The sequence below is a fragment of the Ascaphus truei genome, chromosome 23 (assembly GCF_040206685.1).
Source record: "Ascaphus truei isolate aAscTru1 chromosome 23, aAscTru1.hap1, whole genome shotgun sequence".
Lineage (NCBI taxonomy): Eukaryota > Metazoa > Chordata > Amphibia > Anura > Ascaphidae > Ascaphus > Ascaphus truei.
In genome coordinates, this window is record NC_134505.1 from 1,406,356 (window position 1) to 1,429,359 (window position 23,004).

At 49.2% G+C, this 23,004-nt stretch overlaps 2 protein-coding genes across 2 annotated transcripts in view; one reads left to right on the plus strand and one right to left on the minus strand.

The window, feature by feature from the left end:
• Positions 1 to 122: 122 nt before the first annotated feature.
• On the plus strand, positions 123 to 6,961 carry COA3 (cytochrome c oxidase assembly factor 3). Its single transcript, XM_075580180.1, has 2 exons — positions 123 to 361; positions 6,278 to 6,961. The coding sequence occupies exons 1-2, from the start codon at positions 160 to 162 to the stop codon at positions 6,379 to 6,381; spliced, it is 306 nt and encodes a 101-aa protein (XP_075436295.1). The 5' UTR covers positions 123 to 159; the 3' UTR covers positions 6,382 to 6,961.
• A 1,520-nt stretch (positions 6,962 to 8,481) lies between these two features.
• WNK4 (WNK lysine deficient protein kinase 4) overlaps positions 8,482 to 23,004 on the minus strand; it is a 131,778-nt gene continuing 117,255 nt past the window's right edge. The window contains exons 16-21 of the mRNA XM_075580156.1: positions 17,933 to 18,014; positions 16,178 to 16,853; positions 15,392 to 15,594; positions 14,639 to 14,736; positions 14,229 to 14,288; positions 8,482 to 12,861 (exon numbers count right to left, since the gene is read on the minus strand). Of these exons, the coding sequence (XP_075436271.1) occupies positions 12,859 to 12,861; positions 14,229 to 14,288; positions 14,639 to 14,736; positions 15,392 to 15,594; positions 16,178 to 16,853; positions 17,933 to 18,014 (1,122 nt within the window). The 3' untranslated portion in view covers positions 8,482 to 12,858. The remainder of the gene's footprint in view (positions 12,862 to 14,228; positions 14,289 to 14,638; positions 14,737 to 15,391; positions 15,595 to 16,177; positions 16,854 to 17,932; positions 18,015 to 23,004) is intronic.

Here is a 23,004-nt window from a genome sequence, read left to right on the forward strand (position 1 = left end):
AAAGCTCATGCTTCATGTGTGACGTCGGCGGGGAGATGGCGGAGAAGGGCAGCTTTGCCCACACACAAGATGGCCATCGGCGGCGTCACGTGAAGGACCCCCCCCATCTCCGTCTTACGTGTGACGCCCTGGCGGCCATGTTGTGTGTGGGCGGGGAAGATGGCGGAGAAGGGCAGCAGCACGCAGGGGTCAGCCGCCAAGTACGGGCAGCGGGTGGACGCCAAGCTGGAGGCGCTGAGCCCGCAGCAGCGGGAGTTTATGCGGCGGGCGGAGCTGGCGCAGTGGGGGAAGCACGTGAACAAGCTGCGGGGCCGGAACGTGATCACCGGCCTCACTATAGGAGGCATCGTGCTGGGGATCTGTATCCTTCCGCCTCGGAGGGGTCATGTGACTGGGGTGTCATGGGTGGGGGGGTGTCATGGGTGGGGGGTGTCATTGGGGGGAGCCTGTATCTGTGGTGTTGGGTGTAGGCTGTCATTGGGGGGAGGCTGTTTCTGGGGGTTTATTGGGGGGGAGGCTGTGTCTGGGGGTTTATTGGGGGGGGGCTGTCTCTGGGGGTTTATTGGGGGGAGGCTGTCTTTGGGTGTTTATTGGGGGGGAGGCTGTCTTTGGGTGTTTATTGGGGGGGAGGCTGTCTGGGGTGTCATTGGGGGGAGCCTATATCTGTGGTGTCATTGGGGGGGGGGCCTGTCTTTGGGGGTTTATTGGGGGGGGAGGCTGTCTCTGGGGGTTGATTGGGGGGAGGCTGTCTCTGGGGGTTTATTGGGGGGGAGGCTGTCTCTGGGGTGTCATTGGGGGGAGGCTGTCTTTGGGGGTTTATTGGGGGGGAGGCTGTCTTTGGGGGTTTATTGGGGGGGAGGCTGTCTCTGGGGTGTCATTGGGGGGAGCCTATATCTGTGGTGTCATTGGGGGGGGAGGCTGTCTTTGGGGGTTTATTGGGGGGGGGAGGCTGTCTCTGGGGTGTCATTGGGGGGAGCCTATATCTGTGGTGTCATTGGGGGGAGGCTGTCTTTGGGGGTTTATTGGGGGGGAGGCTGTCTCTGGGGTGTCATTGGGGGGAGCCTATATCTGTGGTGTCATTGGGGGGGAGGCTGTCTTTGGGGGTTTATTGGGGGGGAGGCTGTCTCTGGGGTGTCATTGGGGGGAGGCTGTCTTTGGGGGTTTATTGGGGGGGAGGCTGTCTCTGGGGTGTCATTGGGGGGAGGCTGTCTTTGGGGGTTTATTGGGGGGAGGCTGTCTTTGGGGGTTTATTGGGGGGGAGGCTGTCTATGGGGTGTCATTGGGGGGGAGCCTATATCTGTGGTGTCATTGGGGGGGAGGCTGTCTTTGGGGGTTTATTGGGGGGGAGGCTGTCTCTGGGGTGTCATTGGGGGGAGGCTGTCTTTGGGGGTTTATTGGGGGTGAGGCTGTCTCTGGGGTGTCATTGGGTGGAGGCTGTCTTTGGGGGTTTATTGGGGGGAGGCTGTCTGGGGTGTCATTGGGGGGAGGCGGTCTGGGGTGTCATTGCAGGGTTGCCACCTTCAACTGACGGTCAACCTGGAGATTTTTTTTTTTAATGACACTATGTTGCCATGACAACGGGATGCTATGTAACGTCACGCGGCGGCAAGTTGCCATGACAACGTGGCACCGCATGACGTCGTGACATCATGTGGCACCTCATTGTCATGGCAACGAGCATCATGTGATGCTGTTACGTCACGTGACGTTCCCGTTGGCATGGCAACGCAGCGCCATTTGACGCCGCGCAGCCATATTGAGAGTAGTTGCAGGGGGAGATGGAGGGAAAATGCTGTTGCGGGCACTATTGCTGCGTTAATGGTATATGGAATTATACCTTACATCATTTCTATTATTCCTAACTAACGCTGATGACAATTGTTGCAGACAGAGTCGTCGCTGATCAATATTAATTTATTACAATGGTTTATCTCCATGTACTTGAGTTAATTTAACAAAGACAAGGTTACCTCATTGCTATCAAAAGGGAGGAACTTAAGCAGCTTTACTGTAAAGAGCGAGAGGGGAGAAGAGAGAGAGAGAGGGGAGAAGTGAGGGGAGAAGAGAGAGGGGAGAAGTGAGGGGAAGAGAGAGAGAGTGGAAAAGAGAGAGAGAGAGGGCAAAAGAGAGAGAGAGAGAGGGCAAAAGAGAGAGAGAGAGGGGAAAAGAGAGAGAGGGGGGGGGGAAAGAGAGAGAGGGGGGGGGAAAGAGAGAGAGGGGGGGGAAAAGAGAGAGAGGGGGGGGGGAAGAGAGAGAGGGGGGAAAAGAGAGAGGGGGAAAAGAGAGAGAGGGGGGAAGAGAGAGGGGAGAAGTGAGGGGAAAAGAGAGAGAGAGAGGGGAAAAGAGAGAGAGAGGGGAAAAGAGAGAGAGGGGAAAAGAGAGAGAGGGGAAAAGAGAGAGAGAGAGGAAAAGAGAGAGAGAGGAAAAGAGAGAGAGAGGAAAAGAGAGAGAGAGAGGAAAAGAGAGAGAGAGAGGAAAAGAGAGAGAGAGAGGAAAAGAGAGAGAGAGAGGAAAAGAGAGAGAGAGAGAGGGGAAAAGAGAGAGAGAGAGAGGGGAAAAGAGAGAGAGAGAGAGGGGAAAAGAGAGAGAGGGGGGGAAGAGAGAGAGAGGGGGGAAAGAGAGGGGGGAAAAGAGAGAGAGAGGAGAGGAGGGGAGAAGAGAGAGAGAGGAGGGGAGAAGAGAGGGGGGGAAAGGGAGAGAGGGAGAGGGGGGGAAAGGGAGAGAGGAGAGAGGGGGGGAAAGGGAGAGAGGGAGAGGGGGGGAAAGGGAGAGAGGGAGAGGGGGGGAAAGGGAGAGAGGGAGAGGGGGGGAAAGGGAGAGAGGGAGAGGGGGGGAAAGGGAGGGAGAGGGGGGGAAAGGGAGAGAGAGGGGAAGGGGGAAAGGGAGAGAGAGGGGGGGGAAAGGGAGAGAGAGGGGGGGGAAGGGAGAGAGAGGGGGGGGGGAAAGGGAGAGAGAGAGAGGGGAAAAGGGGGAGAGAGAGAGGGAAAAAGGGAGAGAGAGAGAGAGGGGAAAAGGGAGAGAGAGAGAGGGGAAAAGGGAGAGAGAGAGAGGGGAAAAGGGAGAGAGAGAGAGGGAAAAGGGAGAGAGAGAGAGGGGAAAAGGGAGAGAGAGAGAGGGGAAAGGGAGAGAGAGAGAGGGGAAGGGAGAGAGAGAGAGGGGAAAGGGAGAGAGAGGGGAAAGGGAGAGAGAGAGAGAGGGGAAAAGGAGAGAGAGAGGGGAAAAGGGAGAGAGAGAGAGGGGAAAAGGGAGAGAGAGAGAGGGGAAAAGGGAGAGAGAGAGAGGGGAAAAGGGAGAGAGAGAGAAAAAGGGAGAGGGAGAGAGAGGAAAAGGGAGAGGGAGAGAGAGGAAAAGGGAGAGAGAGAGAGAGGAAAAGGGAGACAGAGAGAGGGGAAAAGGGGGAGAGAGAGAGAGAGGGGAAAAGGGAGAGAGAGAGGGGAAAAGGAGAGAGAGAGGGGAAAAGGGAGAGAGAGAGGGGAAAAGGGAGAGAGAGAGAGGGGAAAAGGGAGAGAGAGAGAGAGAGAGAGAGGGGAAAAGGGAGAGAGAGAGGGGAAAGGGAGAGAGAGAGAGAGAGAGAGAGGGGGGGGAAAAGGGAGAGAGAGAGAGGGGAAAAGGGAGAGAGAGAGAGGGGAAAAGGGAGAGAGAGAGAGGGGAAAAGGGAGAGAGAGAGAGGGGAAAAGGGAGAGAGAGAGAGGGGAAAAGGGAGAGAGAGAGGGGAAAAGAGAGAGGGGGGAAAGAGAGAGAGAGAGGGGGGAAAAGAGAGAGAGAGAGGGGGGAAAGAGAGTGAGAGAGAGAGGGGGGAAAGAGAGTGAGAGAGAGAGGGGGGAAAAGAGAGAGAGGGGGGGGAAAAGAGAGAGAGAGGGGGGAAAAGAGAGAGAGAGGGGAAAAGAGAGGGGGGAGGCTGTCTGGGGTGTCATTGGGGGGAGACTGTCTCGGGTGTCATTGGGGGGCAGACTGTCTCTGGGGTGTCTGGGGGGGAGGCTGTCTCGGGTGTCATTGGGTTGGAGGCTGTCTCTGGGGTGTCATCTTTGGGGGGTAGGCTGTCTGGGGTGTCATTGGGGGGGAGGCTGTCTCTGGGGTGTCATTGAGGGGGAGGCTGTCTCTGGGGTGTCATTGAGGGGGAGGCTGTCTCTGGGGTGTCATTGAGGGGGAGCCTGTCTCTGGGGTGTCATTGAGGGGGAGCCTGTCTCTGGGGTGTCATTGAGGGGGAGGCTGTCTCTGGGGTGTCATTGAGGGGGAGGCTGTCTGGGGTGGTATTGGGGGGGAAGCTGTCTCTGGGGTGTCATTGGGGGGGTGCTGTCTCTGGGGTATCATTGGGGGGGCTGTCTCTGGGTATCATTGGGGGGGCTGTCTCTGGGGTATCATTGGGGGGGGGGGTGTCATTGGCGGGGGAGGCTGTTATTGGGGGTCGAGGCTGTCTCTGGGGTGTTATTGGGGGGAGGCTGTCTCTGGGGTGTTATTGGGGGGGAGGCTGTCTCTGGGGTGTTATTGGGGGGGGGTGTTATTGGGGGGGAGGCTGTCTCTGGGGTGTTATTGGGGGGAGGCTGTCTCTGGGGTATTATTGGGGGGGAGGCTATCTCTGGGGTGTTATTGGGGGGGACTGTCTCTGGGGTGTTATTGGGGGGGGAGGCTGTCTCTGGGGTGTTATTGGGGGGGAGGCTGTCTGGAGTGTGTCATTGGGGGGAGGCTGTCTCGAGTGTCACTGGAGGGGGTGTGTGTCTGGAGTGGAGACTGTCGATGTGGGGGGGGGGGGGGGGGGAGAGGAGTGTGTCCTGGGGAGGAGAGGCTGTCTGAAGTGTGTCTCTGGGGTGTTATTGGGGGGAGACTGGCTGGAGTCTCATAGGGGGGGAAGGGGGGTGTGCTGTCTCTGGAGTGTCATTAGGGGGGGAAGGGGGGTGTGCTGTCTCTGGAGGGTGATTGGTGGGGGGATGAGTAGGCTCTCTGGAGTGTCATTGGGGGGGTGGGATGCAGTCGGTGGGGGGAGAGAGAGAGAGGTGTGTAGGTGTGCGTGTCCTGGGGGGATGCAGTCTGTAGAGTCATTAGGGGGAAGGCTGTCTTGAGTGTCACATTGGTGGGGGAGGATGTCTGGATTGTGTCATTGAGGGGGGAAGCTGTCTCTCTGGAATGTCTGTAAAGAGGGGAGGATGTCTGGAGTGTGTCATTGGGGGGGGGGCTTTGCGGGGGAGGATCTGAGTGCGGAGGCTGGAGCCTCTGTCATTGGGGAAGGTCGTTTGGTCTTAGGGGGGTGAGGCTGTATCTGGGATGTCATTGGGGGGAGGCTGGAGTGTGTCATTGGGGGGAGGCTGGAGTGTGTCATTGGGGGGAGGCTGGAGTGTGCCATTGGGGGGAGGCTGGAGTGTGTCATTGGGGGGGAGGCTGGAGTGTGTCATTGGGGGGGAGGCTGGAGTGTGTCATTGGGGGGGAGGCTGGAGTGTGTCAATGGGGGGAGGCTGGAGTGTGTCAATGGGGGGGAGGCTGAAGTGTGTCAATGGGGGGGAGGCTGGAGTGTGTCAATGGGGGGAGGCTGGAGTCTGTCAATGGGGGGAGGCTGGAGTCTGTCAATGGGGGGGAGGCTGGAGTCTGTCAATGGGGGGGAGGCTGGAGTGTGTCATTGGGGGGGAGGAGGCTGTCTGGAGTGTGTCATTGGGGGGGGAGGCTGGAGTGTGTCATTGGGGGGAGGCTGGAGTGTGTCATTGGGGGGGAGGCTGGAGTGTGTCATTGGGGGGGAGAAGGCTATCTGGAGTGTGTCAACGGGGGGAGGCTGTCTCGAGTGTCATTGTAGGGGGAGGGGATGTGCTGTCTGGAGTGTCATTGGGGGGAGGGGAAATGAGGAGGCTGTCATTGGAGGGGGGAGAGAAGAGTGTGTCATTGGGGGGGAGGCTGTCTGGAGTGTGTCAGTGGGGGAGGCTCTCTAGAGTGTGTCATCGGGGGGAGGCTGTCTCTGGAGTGGGGGGAGGCTGTCTCTGGAGTGTCTGATGGGGGAGGCTGCCTCCTGGAGTGTCATTGGGGGGGGGGTGCTGGTATCTGGAGTGTGACATTGGGGATGCTGTCTGTGGAGTGTCTATCATGGGGGGGTGGGTGGCTGTCTGATCTTGAGTGGCTCTGATAAGGACAGGACAGGGTGGCATAAGGATAACGAAAAACACTTGGCTGACAAACACTTTCCCCCCCCCAACCCGTATCTCATTTCCCGAGGCATTCGGTTTGTTTACTGGCTGGCTACATGGGATCTGTAACGATTGCGCAATATTTCCTTTAACCTCCCCCCTTCCTCTCCCAGATGGGTACACCTTCTATTCCGTGTCCCAGGAAAAGTTCATAGACGAGTTGGAAGAGGAAGCCAAAATCGCACGAGCCAGTTACCCAAAGACATCGGCCAACTGAAGAGGCACCTCCAGAGGGGGACAGTGCTGTGGTGCAGTAACCGTGGGACTTCTTTCTGGTCTCTCTCCATGGACATCAACAGTCCCCACCCTACAGTCGTCGAGCTGCGAAACGGGGCTTGTACATAACGCTTCGGTCCCATTAATCCCTCGAGTGCCCCCAAGCTAGTGCTTGTGGGGGGCGCCATGACTTTCGTAGAAGATGCCACGTGGGCTCGTCGTTGGGTTTTCTTGGGTGGAACTGTGTTCACGCCACCTGAAGGGAAGAGGAACTCTTCCATGCGCGTCACCGGAGACGTCTCCGAGGGGCTCTCTGGCGCCCAGAATCCAGCGGAGGCAAAAGTGGCGCCGTTCTCCGGCAAAAGACGGCATCGGATGCACTAATAAAAAAATCCCATTGAAAATCAATAGTTTGTCTCCATCTCCGCCCCCAAAATTTAACTGATTTTGCCTCGACACTTATGCCCCCCCCCCCTTCGATTTCATTTACTTTCTATTTCCGTCCCAAATCAGACTTTATTGTAACGAAAAATCCTCATATTTTTTTTTTTCTTTTTACCTTTAAATATTTGAAGTATGAATGTGCCGTCTTGTTTTATTATTTCTTGCAGGGATTTAAAAATGGCCGGCGTTGTAATTTGTCTGAAAGCTGCCACCATCATTGCGGTGCCGGAATTTTTTTCACTCCACCTATAACCTCTACTGCATTAAACCAATTAAAGCAAAGGTGTTCTATCCCCGACAGTGGACGTAAGAATTCAGAAGAACCTCGAGCCAATCTTCTAGTGGCTTATTCGAAGGGGGGTAGCTCTTATTTAAACCTGAACGATGGGCTATAAAACCAGTTGACCATTTCATTTGGAACATCTACAAGTAGCCGCGGGAGACCGCCACCAACGGCCAACACGGGATGTCACAAAGCGTTCACCAAGCCCGCGGGCCTGGCCAACAGGCACGCGTGCTCCAGCCCAACATCACCGGGTGAATGGCGGAAGACCTCAATCTCTGTAGCGACTTTCCCTGGTCCCGACTTGGACGGGTAACCTTGAATATAGAGCATAAAAGCAAACGCCCACTGCAGTTAAAGTTATGTTCCTAATCCTTCATATTTAATACCTCCTCCCCCGCCAAATTATCCCCCCCCCCCCATAATTATTTTTCCAAGTGTAGGTTGAACGCCTTTTAAAGTGTCCAAGTTGATGGTAATCGAACCACACTTGACTTGTGTTATGGGACTGTGAAGCTTCTTGTAATAAAACGTGTGTGTGTATATATATATATACTTATACGGGAAGGAGAGATCTAATTTTCCATTGACTAGTATTACTGTGACGACAGTGGGGTGGACGGGCAGCTGGCTGAGATCTTTGAAAGCCCTTCAGAGCCAGACGATGTTGCAAGACTTAGCCGGGCATTTACATTGTGAGAGGCTCACCCAACGCTTTTAAAGAGAGGAGCTTTTTCATGGCGGGTTATAACTTTCTGGGTGTCCTGTAGCAAAGAAAGGGTTACATCTCTCCAAAATATTACGTTACATCATCCCAAGTGGTGGACATCATTGGTTTTTCTGTGTGCCCCCCCGTATTCTGCGTCTCTCTGCAGTCACCTCTTGTGATGTTACTTGTGGCTGTGACGGGGACATCAGGAGGAGCAGTGTTCGAAGACTGCAATTTAATGGTTAAATTTAATGGTTCTTGAGCAGGGGATGTATCCCCCAGTATCTCGGCTGCTGGTACCAGCTGGGGTGTTGCGCTGCTGGACGCGTGACAGCCGGTACATTTCGCCGTGCATCTGTGAGAGTGGGGGTATGTCACCGTTAACCTACTTGTGACCAACATGGCGAAACGGCCACGACCGTCCCATACCACGCCGGGCTGTTTAGTTACATCGCACCTCTCTGTTATCTAGGGAGAGTTCGGTTATTATAAATTAGACACCGATATCCGACACCCGGGACTTCCTGTACCATGAGTGACATCATTTAAGTCCACTTCCTGTTAGGAGCGTTGAAGAAAACCAAGTGAAACTTCAGTGGGTTTAAAAAGATGACGCTTAAAATGTCAACGTGTGTAGAATACTCCCAACGCAAACGACCACCGCGTTTCAATATATTCTATATTTATTGTACAAATGACATCCATCCAATTACAAGCAAGTCCGTTGCCCTCATTTACAGAAGAAGAAAAAAAATAACATTTTGCACGTGTAAAATCTTTCATCACTTTGCCATACATTTCTTTTAAATAGGCATATATTTTCGATACTTGTGCAGCTCGGCTTAATATATACACAGTGCTAAAGCTTAGCTATTAATATTGGGTAATGGCCAAACCATCTCCTCTCTCCTCCTTTTATAAGTAACATTCCAGTTGCAGTACTAAAGAGCCAACGTGATCTAATGGCATGTTTAATCCCTCCAGTGCCCTTAAGACGTACCTGGAACGTCACAGGCTCTGGAACCCCCCAGTGGCCGCACTGACGTTCTAGGTACGTCATGGAGGAAAGGCCGGTTTCCCCAAGGCTGGGTTGTCCGATCGAAACGGAAGGGGAGCCCCTGCCACTTCCATCAGCCGGGGTGGAGGTCCGCAGAGCTCCGGCAACACAAAAAAAGGTTAGTAGGTTAGTCAGTCCTACGTATGACCAAAGGAACCTACTGATATGGTTAATGGCCTCCAAGCTCAGCCCCATGTAGAACCCAAGTGGCCTTATGACTGGGGTGGGAGGCCAACTCCAGTCCTCGGGCCACCAAACGGTCAGGTTTTGAGGATATATATATATATTACTGTTACTTTTATGTCTGAAGCACTTATTCCCATAACCTGTTATTTATATTATTTGTTATTTATATGATTGCCACGTGTATTACTGCTGTGACGCGCTATGTACATTAATGGCGCTGTATAAATAATAGACATACAATACAATATCCCTGCTTCAGTTCAGGCGGCTCAAGCAAGAGGCTCAGTCGAAAACACCGAGCCTCTGCTTGAGCCACCTGCGTTGGATGCAGGGGACTGGCTGAGCCACCTGTGCTGAAGCAGGGACATCCTGAAAGTGTGGTGGCCCCTGAGGACTGGAGTTGGTCACTTCCTGGTTTTTTTTAGCCTCAAATGAGAGTAGGCGAAGATCGCAAGGAAGCCCCCCAATCGTCTGGGTATTAAGGAGACATTAAAAAAAAAGGACATACTTTCGGTCTTAAATAGTGTCCGTCACTTATATTTAATCGTGTCACTGATATTTAGCTGTGTGTGTGTTTTCTTAGAGTGGGATCTGTTGGGGCTATTGCGTTTTATGTTTGGTTTTTTTAAGACCGAGAGAGCGTTTATTCTAGTCGATCTGCACAGTAGGATCCAGGCACAATGAGATAAATAACATTTGCAGACTCGGAGGAGACCTGACCCAGTTGAAACTTATCAGAGGGATCTATTTTCTGTTGCAATTGTTACCATTGGCCACTAGGTGTCCACATTGCCCTGGTCATTTCAACCTATGTTTTTCTGCTATTAAACCAAAATTATGATTTTTAGGTGTGGGTATATACATATATATCAATATATATATATATACAATATATATATATACAAAACAAGCAGTCAGCACTCTAATGTAGGGCAAAAGGCCACATAGCAACCGGTCTTTGGGCTGGTTCATATGCTGTCTCTTTACTGGTCTTTGGGCTGGTTCTTATGATATATATATATATATACTGTATATATACTGTATATATATATAATATAGTGCAGAATAAATGAGTTCTTCAGTATTAGGTGAGACCTTTTTTATTGGACTAACAATTTATGTCACAGGACAAGCTTTCGAGAGTTATCCTCTCTTCTTCAGGTCAAGCACTCATTTATTCTGCACTATCGCAACTGGACTAACACGGCTATTTTCTGCTTTATATATATATAATTTGATCACCTTTTCATGAAAACTAATGACCTAAACTACCGATCGATTTCGTTCTCCCGTGATCCATCGGCAAAGACCCGGGTTCACCCAATGGCCGCCTTTTCGGTTTCATTCCATCCCTCCAAGTCAGTGTAACTCAGCAGCTACAATGTATCCTGATTATGGCTAAAGTAACATTGTCTATTGTTGCAGTTTGCAGCTCAAACTGCTGGGAACACTGGCAACACATGATCAAAAAACAGGAGAGGGTTTGCTGGGAGGTGAGCTAAACCCTGATATAGCAACCAAAGGATGCTCAGTGTATTAAAACTCATGAAAAGAAATGGCACTGGGTTTTTTTGGTTTTTTTTTAAATGCAGTTAGTTTTATCTACAACCACAGAACTGGTTTATTAATAAAAAATAAAACGTAGGATATTGAAAGTTTGGCTCGGGATAGAATAAAGCAGCATTAAATTCCATTGTTATTGACCGCAAATAAAAAATATCACGGGCGCGTACATTCAAGTCTCACACGGGTCTGCCACCCTGCCCTTCCCCATTATCTCGTGGCATGCACCGCTTCCGCAAAGGGTTCTGGGTAAACGACATCCAAATGAGCCCCTCACAGTGTGTCACCTTTTTGCTCCTTACCCATTGTAACATGGGATCCCCCCCCCCCCCCCCCCACTCTAAGCATCTTGCCTGCCGCATTACACAGCCTTTTCCAACACAGCTTGGGTTAACGAAGCGCCGAGCCAGCCAACCCACTCACAGACAGCCTTTGTCAACCTTTTGGGTCTCGCCTGCGCGAGGCTGGTTAGACCGGCTTTGCCAATGCGAAGCTGGTAGTAGGTTTCAACCGCATCTTATATAAGTTATGGGGGGTAAAGAAAGGGACAAAAAACCCTCCACCGTACAATGTAACATTATTGATATAACACAATGGGACAATGCAAACCACAACAGGCTTCCCAAATACTAATTACATTTGCGTTCAATTGGTCTTTGGCTTGGGATACATTTTTTTTCTTCTATAGAGCCCAGCGCCTATTCAACTCATCAACGTGGAGTTTTCACAGGCGCTATGAGTCCCCAAGAGCTTGCCATCTTATTTTGGTGATAGTGAGTCGCCGAAAGTCACAAGGCAAAAAAGGCCGGGCACTTGAATTCAAACAAGATTCACCCACTTCAATGCACGGAGAAATAACCTGATTATATTGGAATATTGTTGCACTTGCCCCGGTACAAATGTAGACGGCATCGTTGAGTTGTGCAAATGGACCTCAACGTTTTCACCCTACAAATACCCCTTTACCATACACGCCGGGATGAGTTTGCCCTACAACATTTTGTGCCTCTGGAGTAGTAAAAATAGAATAGAATTAGCATGTGTGTGTCTGTATCTGTCTGTGTGTGTATCTGTCTGTGTATCTGTCTATCTGTGTGTGTATCCATGTGTATCTGTGTGTGCGTGCATGTCTGTGTGTATCTATCTGTGTGTGTCTGTGTATCTGTGTTTGTGTCTGTGTGTATCTGTCTGTGTGTGTGTATCTGTGTGTGTGTCTATCTGAGTGTGAACCTGTGTGTGTTTGTATCTGACGGTGTATCTGTGAGTCTGTGTGTGTCTGTGTATCTGTGTGTGTGTGTCTATCTATTTGAGTGTGAACCTGTGTGTGTTTGTATCTAACTGTGTATCTGTGAGTGTCTATCTATCTATCATCTATCTATCTGTGTCTGTGTGTGTCTGTCTGTGTAACATCATCATTTCACATTATGTTGCAGTAAGCTGCTTGCTTATAGCTCAGACAAGCAACCTGGTGTGTCTCTTCAATATTTGGCATTTTTACAAGCTGCGAGGACTGGACCCAAAACATGTATATTCCACTTCACAATCAATGTCTTCTTTCGCCGGCAGCAGACTGATTTCGCAGTTAATAGAGCTTTTCCCTCCTGGGTCAAAACCCACTCAACGTTGATGGTGACGGCGCATGGAAAAGGCCCAAGATGTTGGCAGATATGAGGACTTTCCGGAGAGCTACTGGAAGAGTCCAAAGTGCGTGATAATCGTACGCGCTGACAAAGAACAGAGAATGTCTCATGGAAGCCAACCAAGCTAGTGTAGTGTTGGCAAATAAAAAGAAAGATCCATGACAGCATGTAGTCAACCCTGCTTTATAACACGAGGGACTCCCACATGACCTCTTTATAACTGCTGCAGAGCTACTTGGCACGTATATTAATGGGTATTTCCGTCTTTCAAAGGGTCATCATCACCCGATAACAGTCACCATGGCAGCTAGGATCTGTGCCTCCAAATCCATGCAAGATGCCCATTTGAACCGCCCGGGTACCGTTTCTTCTCTTGCCCGTAGCGGCACTCCATTGGGTCTCGGTCCAGTTGACCAGGCCCAACTCCTGGCAAAATCGGGAGAGGTCTTCCCAAATGTGTTGCTCCACACGGCCTCTGTCTTTGTCACTTCCGTTGGGGGGGAGGGTGTCCATCACTTGGCAGAAACAACAAAATATAGGTCTGCTGAGGTAGTCCCATAATTCCTTCTCTTCAAGTATTTAGTTGTTTGAAGGCATTACTAGGGGCAGAAAGGAGGAGAACAGTTTGAGTTGCGAGCCCTCAGAGACAGCAGTCTACTTTTAGAAGTAGTAGACCCATCGAAGGCAAAAAAAACCCCCACATCTCTCAACTCCAAAGTCTTCTCAAACGTCTTCTACACTCATCTCACTGCCTTCAAGTTCGCTGCTTCTCCTCTAACGAAATACCTGCACTTGATTACTATTAAATACTACACTAGCTATAACATCCACTTCGTTCTTTCACTGCCTCCTTATACTTCAATCTTGTACTATGTCACAAGTTCACTCTGTGCCATGCTGCCTCCTCTTTGCCACCCCCTGTGTCTGCTACACTCCGATGTCTGAAACCTCTCTCACCCTTGCTACTTCTTCCCGTTGGAACTCCCTTCCGCTTGGTATTTACCAAGCTCCCGGCGAGGAAGAACCCGGACGAATACAGCTCCCCAATGAGGTTTTCCAACACGCTACTCTACAAGAGACGGCACTCCCTCACGCATTCATGTAGGGGTACATTCTTTATACTCCGAAGCAGTCATTCGGGCTGTTTTCGGACCCAATATCCCTATTGAAGTCAATGGGTCATTTCAGCGAAAACCGTCACGAACGGTCACTTTACATACATATGTGTATGTATGTATATATATTCTTCTCTCCCGCCCGCCCGCCCCCCCATCTCTCTCTCTCCCATCCCGTTCCTTTAATACCTTACGATGTCCCCCCAATTATTTCCGCCTCTCCTTCTCCGGTGTTCTTACTTCCTCCTCACGCGCCACCTGACTTCCTCTCTTTCTTCCCTCGTCTGCTTTCTGTGTAACCTTAATAGCTATCTGACTCTCCTTATCTGCCACCAGGCTATGTGCGTTATGATGTTCCCAATTCTTTCCGCCTCTCTCCCCTTCTCCAGCATTCTTGCTTTCTCCTCACGTGCCAGCTGACTTCCCCACTTTCTTCCTTCCTCTGCTTTCTGTGTAACCTTTATAACTATCTGACTCTCCTTATCTGCCACCAGGCTATGTGCGTTATGATGTTCCCTATTCTTTCTGCCTCTCTCCCCTTCTCCAGCATTCTTACTTTCTCCTCACGCGCCACATGACTTCTTCTCTTTCTTTCTTCCCCTGCTTTCTGTGTAACCTTTATAGCTGCCTGACTCGCCTTATCTGCCACCAGGCTGTGTGCACTATGATGTTACGTGCCAGAGACACAGCCTACCAGGTACAGCACCCAGCGACTGACTTTACTTGTCAGAGAGTTTGCAATAACTCATCGAATTAATAATAGAAATAGATCCAAACATGGACACAAAGCTGCTCCTTCATCGCAGAAACCATTGTGCCCAATGTGGTTACGATATCATAAAACAAATTACCTTGACCTTTTCTTTCTCATCCTGATCACAAGCGTCATTGTGAAATCCTGCCGTCGTTATCTGATTGAAAACAAAAGCATTGACAGGAGATGTTTATCGGAGGCTGCATTGGTGTCATAATATTGACCTTCGCCCGACCTCCACGGAAAAATCAAACCTAATGAAGAAGGCCGTTCTATTCAAAATTGTCCCTTCCCCGTGCAGCTTACAACCTAATGTTGATGGCCCGAGGCGCAGGGAGATAACGTGACTTGCCCAATGATCACTGAAGTGGGTGATGTCCAGTTCGAAATCCCACAGGCAGTGACCTTAGCACTGAGGTTCCGTCACAGAGAACCTCAAAGCTCAGCATCTCATTACGACTCTCCCCCCGCCTCCCCCAGGGTGCCCAACCGCCTCGTCTTGCTCACCATTCTAGTGACGTCTCCAGAAAACTTGACCCCCTTGTTCCGAGTCTGCTCCTGGGAGCCCGTGCTGCTCCCGCTTACCGAATTCTTCCTCTTCATTCCTGCGAAGATGATAGGTACACCGAGGGGAGGGGGTGGGGTTAGCAGTCAGGAAGCAAACATCCAAGGGAAGACACAAGCGGTGACGCCGGTCACAGTGGCTGGAGAGGCTTAGAAAATGTGGTGACACGGGATCAACATGTGATGTCATGGGGTCAACATGTGATGTCATGGGATCAACATGAGGTCTGATTTGCAAAAGATCTCTTGATATCTTTATTAAACACCAGGGCAAAGCTCTTTTTATTGTAAAAAAAATAAAATAAACTTTCTAAAAGATACCCCTTTCTTCTATAAAGAGATACCCATCACGGTATAAGAAGTTAGTTCCACTAACCCCTTACAAACCCCTTTGCTGGTAGCGACGGGGTTAACCCACCCGAAATTAGCTACCTGCTGTTGGACACTAAAATATAAGCCGGAACTCCCCCTCGCCCCTGGAATGTGGTGGAATGGAACATTCTAAGCGAAGCCAAGAAAGGATAGGTTCGTTGTATCCGTGACAACAGCCGGAGCCAATCACAGTGCTCCATTTTGGAGCATTCCATGAGAGATACAGCTAGGAGGGGGAGGGGGGGGGGCACAATCGTAAATTCTGTGCTGAATAGCACTGGATGGTTAAACTGGTTTGTGAGGACACTTATAGGATGGGTTTACCTGTGGCTGGCAGAAGTTCCAGCCTCTGCAGGCTGTTCCTCCGTGATGGGTTGAAGCTTCCCATGGACAGGCGCCTCTGTCGGCTGGATAGCATGGCCGCTGGAGACATGATCCCCGGGGGAGGCACTTTCCCCATCTTGTAGTACAGTTCTTCAATCTCCTTCTTCTGCAGAGCCTGCAACATCTGCACTTCGGACATGTGTCTGCAAAGGAAAACCACACAGGACTGCTTAGAAGTGGCCCTCAAACTCGTGAACCCCCATTTTAATTTTGACAATGGGCTATGAGATCCTATTTTATATAAACTATATATATTTATAAAAAGGTTTACAAACTACAAGCTAAATTCACACCACTTTTCACTGTGTATATATATATATATATACACACATATAGTTTCCCCTGATGAAGTCACGCTGCATCTGACGAAACGCGTTGGGACCCGGATGGCTGTGTGCTACGTCCCCACACCTTCGGGAGCAGCTGTGCTCTAAGACACTAGCGGCCACCATCAGTGGCAAACAAACGATCATCGTTTTGGTTGGATACCCAATTGCCTACTTTGTATCACTCTCCCCTGGACGGGTTGGGACTACCTTTACCCGCTGATTGGGTCATCGACTCCGGACCACCGAGCGGGATGCCAGTCCTCCAGATGGGACCATAGAAGATCGCTACAGATGATCACCACTTTCGTGAGAATTTATACTGTATCTCTCCATAGAGTAGAAAAACCTACTATGGCGAACATCTGGAAACATTTTTTATAAACCCCTCAAAACTTACTTCTGCCTGAGGTGCTGCAACTCCTCAAATATCTCCTCGCCCTCGCTCTCTGTGTCATCACTGCTGAGGTAGGTGATGCCTCTTGTGTAGTGGAGCCAGACCTGGACTGTGGAAATCTGCTGAGGGGTCTTCTCCATGCTCTCCTCTTCGCTGGAAGACCTCGTGTTCATTTCCTTCACATCAGTCACTGCTGTGACGTTGGTGCTGTCCACTCCTTCCCCATTCACGACCATTCCGGCCTGGTTATGGTCCTCAAAGTCACCTTCGGTGGTGGTGCTGTTGTTGTTGACACATGGGCCGATGTCTTCAGCATCAAAGCTGTTGCTCACTGCTGTCAATCCTTCGCTGTCATCAACATAGTCTTCAGGCCGATCATGGCTCAAGGCCTCAGATTCTGAGCTGCTGTCCTGTCTGTTGAGATTCCTCAAAGCCTCGTCTGTCCCATTGTGAGTGAAGATTTCAGGTTCGGATAAATCATTTCCCTCGGTTGCCTCATCTGTGCTGATTTCCGTGTCCGAGGACGCAGTCTCGTACAGCTCAGAAGTGGTGTCTAGGGACTTTGTGCCCAAGTTCAGAGACGTCTCTGGACTGCTGTTCAGATCGCAGTCGGAGTTATGGTCGGTGGAATCTTTGGATATGGTGACGTGGAACCTTCCTACGACCTTTGGCTGAGCCTCTGTAAAAATAGCACAAAGGGACACAAAGTGAGTATGTCATACTGTATGTACATTTCCCCTCGAAAGGAACCATCTTGAAAGTGACCTCCATGTGATGCAGGATTACCAGCCTGCTTTGTATTTTCCCCAGCTGTTATTGAATTTATTTAACATTTTCATTTAACAAGGCCCAAAAGCCTATACTAGAGTGTCCACATGGCAACCTCTGCTACATATTCCAACTTGCTCTGCTTCACCAGAACTGTATACCATGAAGACTTTAGAGAGGCTTATCAGAGAGACTTATCAGAGAGTACCTACATCACACTTTGACTTCTGGATCTATTTAACATTTTTGCTTTACATCTGGTTAGTGTATATATATATAAGTCTCTCTGATAAGCCTCTCTAAAGTCTTCATGGAATACAGTTCTGGTGAAGCAGAGCAAGTTGGAATATATATATATATATATATATCCAATCAGCTGAAGGTTCTCAGGAGATGGACAACCGGGGTTCTCCTCTTCTAGCACCACTGACAATGAATGTACTTGAAGTGGAAGAAGACCTAAAAACACAGGTACAGTAACTTCGAAATAGGTAGAGCGATATATATAGAGCTTACAATCTAAGTGAATATCTGTGGTTCCCCCTACTCTGTTTTAATCTGACCTCCCCCTTTTTTTTGTGTACAAGGATGGGAAAGCAGGGGGTCCCGGGGGTGAATCAAACTCATTTCAGCTTCCGGTTTCCCCCCTGGTTCTGGGAAAGTAGCGTTGTTAGCGTGCCCCCAAACAAAATGGCGGTTCGAATCTCCCGCATCACGTGGGCCAATAGGAAGCCGCCACGTCATCTGCCGCGGCTTCCTACTGATCCGCGTGAGGTATGGATTGAAAGAACCAGGAAGTACCGGGCGTCACGTTTCCCAGTGTGTATGTCGGGAACGAATGGGGGTTCCCCCAGAGCTGAAATTAAACGGGGTACAACTGCCCCACTTCCAACCCGTGTCAAAAAAAAGGGGCGGAATCCAGATGGAGAACTTTAGCTTTGTTTCAGTATTAGAAGTGAAGGCAACAAAGTTATAGTAACTTAGGCTTACCGTTGGCGAGAAGACCTGATGACAGATTTGTGGCTGGGAGCACGGTCAACGGAGGTCTCCATCCAGAAGCAATGGGTCGTACCTTGAAAGAAAATGAGACAGAGAACCCGTAAATCATCACGGTGATGTCTGCTCACCAGTCCACCTTCTGTCAACTTATTATCTAAAAGGTCCAAGAACATGGCAGGACCTCTCTTGCTTTCCAGTCCAGTTCTGAGCGGTGGATCAGAGACAAAGAAGCCGCTCACAGAAATTTTTTTCGGTGCGGTCCCGGTAAAGTAGACTCTAGGGGGCCCATGTACCAAGGCAATGTTGGAGCTAAATTGGCGCCAATGTATTTAGGGCGTCGGCTTGTTTGTAGTGTCAAAATGAGGAGTTAGGGAGGAGTTACATAGCGCACAGATTATAATACCTTTTTTTTTAAAAATCTGCCACACTGAGGTGCGTCAATTTAAGCTTAAAAATCGGCACCGTATTTATGAGACTGAAGCATCAAATTAGGTACATATGATGCCATTTTGGAGCACAATTGATGCAGCGCATCACACGTCTTTCTGTGCTTTGATACATAGGCCCCTAGATCTGCATCTAGACCAGGGTTTATCTCTTCAGTAGCCCTGTTCTACCAGCAGTGCCGGCTTGGTGGCGGGAGCGGGAGCGACGTCGTCGATGGAGGGAGCCCACCCAGGCGGCGATCAAGGAAACCGGGCCCGACGTCCATGTCAGGAACCCCCTGGTGGGCTCCTTCCGGTGCCACCGATGCAACAGGGAAGTGTAAGAGGCCCTGCGCTCACAGTTTGCACCAGACCCCCTAGCCGGTCCTGTCTACAAGAACCCAATCAGGCATGCCTCACTCTACTCAAACACCCTCTTCCCTGACTACATATGCTATGAGGAGCTCTTTCGAATGTTCCACTCCTCCACAATTCTGAAGCGATTCATTAGCCTTTTAATTGAACAGACACCCCATTTGCAGTCCCACATTGGGTTGACATTACTAAACAAGGAAGCAGAACCTTCTGAGAGACGCAGGGTCTTCACAGTTTCACAAGACTGTAGCATCCAGGAATTTAGCATTGCGTCGAAGTTGACTTTATGAAGGTCTTACGGTGGAATGTAGTGCTATACATTTAGAGGCGCAGTAGCTATCTTGGTTTACAACCTCACTCTTCCTCCTTTCTTTATCATACCATTACCCAAATAACAGGACATCTGGTGTATATCTGAAAGCTGCATTCATGACGCCGTTTATAGCTTCTCTTCAACTCATGTACCTTTTTATGGCCAGCTTGCTCAGATTGCTAATGATTGTTTGCTTATCGGTGCAACAAAAATATAATCTTCTTGTGGTTTCTTTCTTGTGGCCTTCACACCCCGCTCCTCCTTCTACGACACTCTTCTCCCGTCAGTTGGGTCTACCTAACCAGGGCTCAGGTCTTGGATACAGGAATAGGAAAGCCTGAACTCTTACTAATCTTTAGCTACTCATAAACAGGGCCAAGTTGACTAAGCAGTCTTCTCCTGTAAGACACCTTTGGACGCTGCAAGACATCTTACAGCCCCATCACACCAATGGGCAGTAAGGTGTCTCCCAATGTCGGAAGGTGTCTTAAAGCAGAAGACTGCTTAGGACAGGGGTGGCCAACTCGAGGCCTCATGGGCCAACCAACATGACTGAGCCACCTGTGCTGAAGCAGGAATATCCTGAAAACATGACCTATTGGTGGCCATTGAGGACTGGAGTTGGCTACCTCTGGCTTAGTAAATTTGGGTGTAAACCCTTTATCTATGGACTGGCAGTCACACTAATGACAAAATTGTATATAGACATTAGTACAGAATCCTAATGTCAGGGCTATTTTGGTAGGGGAACTTGGGAACCAAGTCTGCTGCCTTATTTTAGTTCTGGGTCCTTGTTTTGAAGTGATTCTGCAATGATGAGAAACAACGAGGATGGGGTAACCCCACACTTCTCTATTTGCTTCGGTTTCCAGCACATTTCACCCTACAAAAAACACAAATTCCTAATGGTACGGTCATTGTTCCCGGTTTAGTTTTCCCGTCAACTTTTTTCTGGACCTCAAGGTCAAACCCAGGCACCGAAGAACATTTATGGGAGTAATTGTCAGTCTTTGGTGGAATGGCCTTGCTAAAACCCCCTCTGTATGAATGGATGACTCTTGAGATGGTCATGGTATCTCGGAGGAAGGATACGGCTTTCTTCTCTTGCACGGTCTACAGAAGACAGATCCATGTTGGCTGGAGATGGAAGACCTACAACTGAGGTTAAGCTTTGGATCAGGATAACTGTGGACATGTCTGTCCTTCCCAAGTGTAGAAGCAAATATTGAGCCGACGCCGTACTCTCATAAGGACGGTCCTCATGGTACTCCTTTGCAGTCTATGACTAGTGAAGAACAAGGGTTTGTTGCTGTACCAGAGAGCTCAACTCTTTGGGGAGTCTGGTAGTCTGTGAGGACTGCAGTTGAGTTGAGATGTCTCCTCCAAAGCAAGGATGTGGGTGGAGATTAGGAAGCAAGTTAGTGACTAGTATGGAAGATATGCCAATCCTGAGAGCAACCTGCCTCTTGGATCTATTGTCTACTTTACTCTGAGTAATAACCAGGATAAGGAGACCTTACTCCACACAAAGCCACCCCAGTCTCTGTAGACTATAGGGCAGTTGTCCTAAGTAACTTGTGTCTGGAACACCATTGCCCTGCACCAACCATGCTTGATCTCCACTTGCGAGAACAATGAAATACCCCTAGGGAAATACCACCCCTCTCCTGCTTTTCCACAGTGGTATGGCCCAAATTGTGATTTGCTACCAAAGTTCTCCCCGAGCGGAGGGGGTGGAGGGACATGCCACTCAATCTTGCAATCTGATTGGCTGGCACTGTCGGGCTACTTAAAAATCGATATTAAAGCAGCAGTTCCTTCAAGTCCTCTTTAAAATAAACATTTTGTCTTTGGTTTCTATCCCACGGGCGTTATTCCCATTACCACTCTTAGAGGAAGTGGCAGCCATTTTAAAAGTGGACAAAAAAAGCATACATATGCAAGGAAAGAATCACCGGGGGAAAGCATTACAAAGCCTTTTAACACCTCTACCTCACCAATAAAATATATATATATATTTTAGAAATCAAGTAGGAGGAACTGCTGTTTCAATGAGGAGGGATCAGTGGAGGGTTCTGGGTAATACCATTTATTGTGGTACGCATTTAAAAAAGTACCACGGATTTCTGCAAAAGAACTATTTATTGAGCCAAGTAACAAGAAACTTGGGAGTGCAGGCAGGGATTCCCGTACCATGAGCACCGGCGAATATAAATATTTTGCCGTATCCGGTGTGCAGTAATATCCTTGTTTATATTAGCACATTTAAAAGGCCCACCTCCGTTTATTGCCATATATATTTTCAGTATAAAACACAGGCCAAGACAGGCATCGTTCTATATTTTATTTGTAAAAAAAAAAAAATTCTTTCAAAAAAAAAAAATGTAATTGTCACCAAATAAAGTTTTTTTGTTTTTTTTCAATCCAGACATGTGTCACAATGACATCACATTCAAAATGGCTGCCCTCTGTTTCGGCCAATGAAAGTAACCGTGCCACTTTCGTTGTTGCTACTTTATGATGCCAAAGCGGTTCTAGTTCATGGACCATCAACCATCCTTGTGACGGTGCCACCTTCATTTCTACCAGAGTCAACATTTTACTCATACCATTCTAGAAGACCACGGTCAGCATCGCCTTCCTATAAACCTTCCAATCAACGGGGGCCACTTTCTGAACTATCCGAAATCTCAGCCCACGCCAATAGGGAGTTGACAATGAGGGCGGTAGAAGCCATTGAAGTCCAAAGAGGAATCAATGTTGCGATTGAATGGGGATCTCTTCCCCATGAATGAGACTCTCTCCTGACGAAATTGTTGGGATCGAGTGTTAAAGGACCTGAAATATTGGGATCTCGTTTCAAAGGACCTGATATATTGGGATCGAGTGTTACTGGACCTGAAAGATTGGGATCTAGTGTTACAGGACCTGAAATATTTGGATCGAATGTTACAGGACCTGAAAGATTGGGATCGAGTGTTACAGGACCGGAAAGATTGGGATCTAGTATTACAGGACCTGAAAGATTGGGATCTAGTGTTACAGGACCTGAAATATTGGGATCGAATGTTACAGGACCTGACAGATTGGGATCGAGTGTTACAGCACCGGAAAGATTGGGATCGAGAGTTACAGGACCGGAAAGATTGGGATTTAGTGTTACAGGACCTGAAATATTGGGATCGAATGTTACAGGACCTGACAGATTGGGATCGAGTGTTACAGGACCTGAAAGATTGGGATCGAGTGTTACAGGATCTGAAAGATTGGGATCGAATGTTACAGGACCTGAAATATTGGGATCGAGTGTTTCAGGACCTGAAAGATTGGGATCGAGTGTTACAGGATCTGAAAGATTGGGATCGAGTGTTACAGGATCTGAAAGATTGGGATCGAATGTTACAGGACCTGAAATATTGGGATCGAGTGTTTCAGGACCTGAAAGATTGGGATCAAGTGTTAGGAGACTTGATACATTGGGATTTAGTGTTAGGGGATCCGATAGTGAATATTGGGATCTAACATAAAAGAGCCGGAAATATTAGGATATCTGGTAAAGGAACATTAAGTTCCCATCTTCCTCAGCCAGCCCACCCATCACAGTCTTTCTGAGCGCCCATTGGTCCCCGGGTGGAGAGGAGGCGGGGCATCAGCAGCCGGCACTAAAATAATTCGTCGCGGCGCCCCTTTATATAGCGCCCCGGTTAAGTCCCAGCATGCAGTGCGCCGCATTAAACACGCCGTAATACAATAACAACGCACGCTCACTTATCTCACAGTGGCTAAGGACCTGGCACTGCGGTTGTGAAAAGGGCATAAACAGTGCATTAAACATAATAACAATAATCAATAATAAATAATATACATTTTAAGAACATAGTGCTGTAGTATACACAGCATTGTATGTGTGTGTATATATATATATTTAGATCTATATATCTATATATGTA

Coding starts and splice junctions, on each gene's coding strand:
- COA3 (XM_075580180.1), top strand. CDS start 160: ATGGCGGAGAAGGGCAGCAGCACGCAGGGGTCAGCCGCCAAGTACGGG. Junction 362..6,277: donor AGGCATCGTGCTGGGGATCT/GTATCCTTCCGC, acceptor TTCCTCTCCCAG/ATGGGTACACCTTCTATTCC.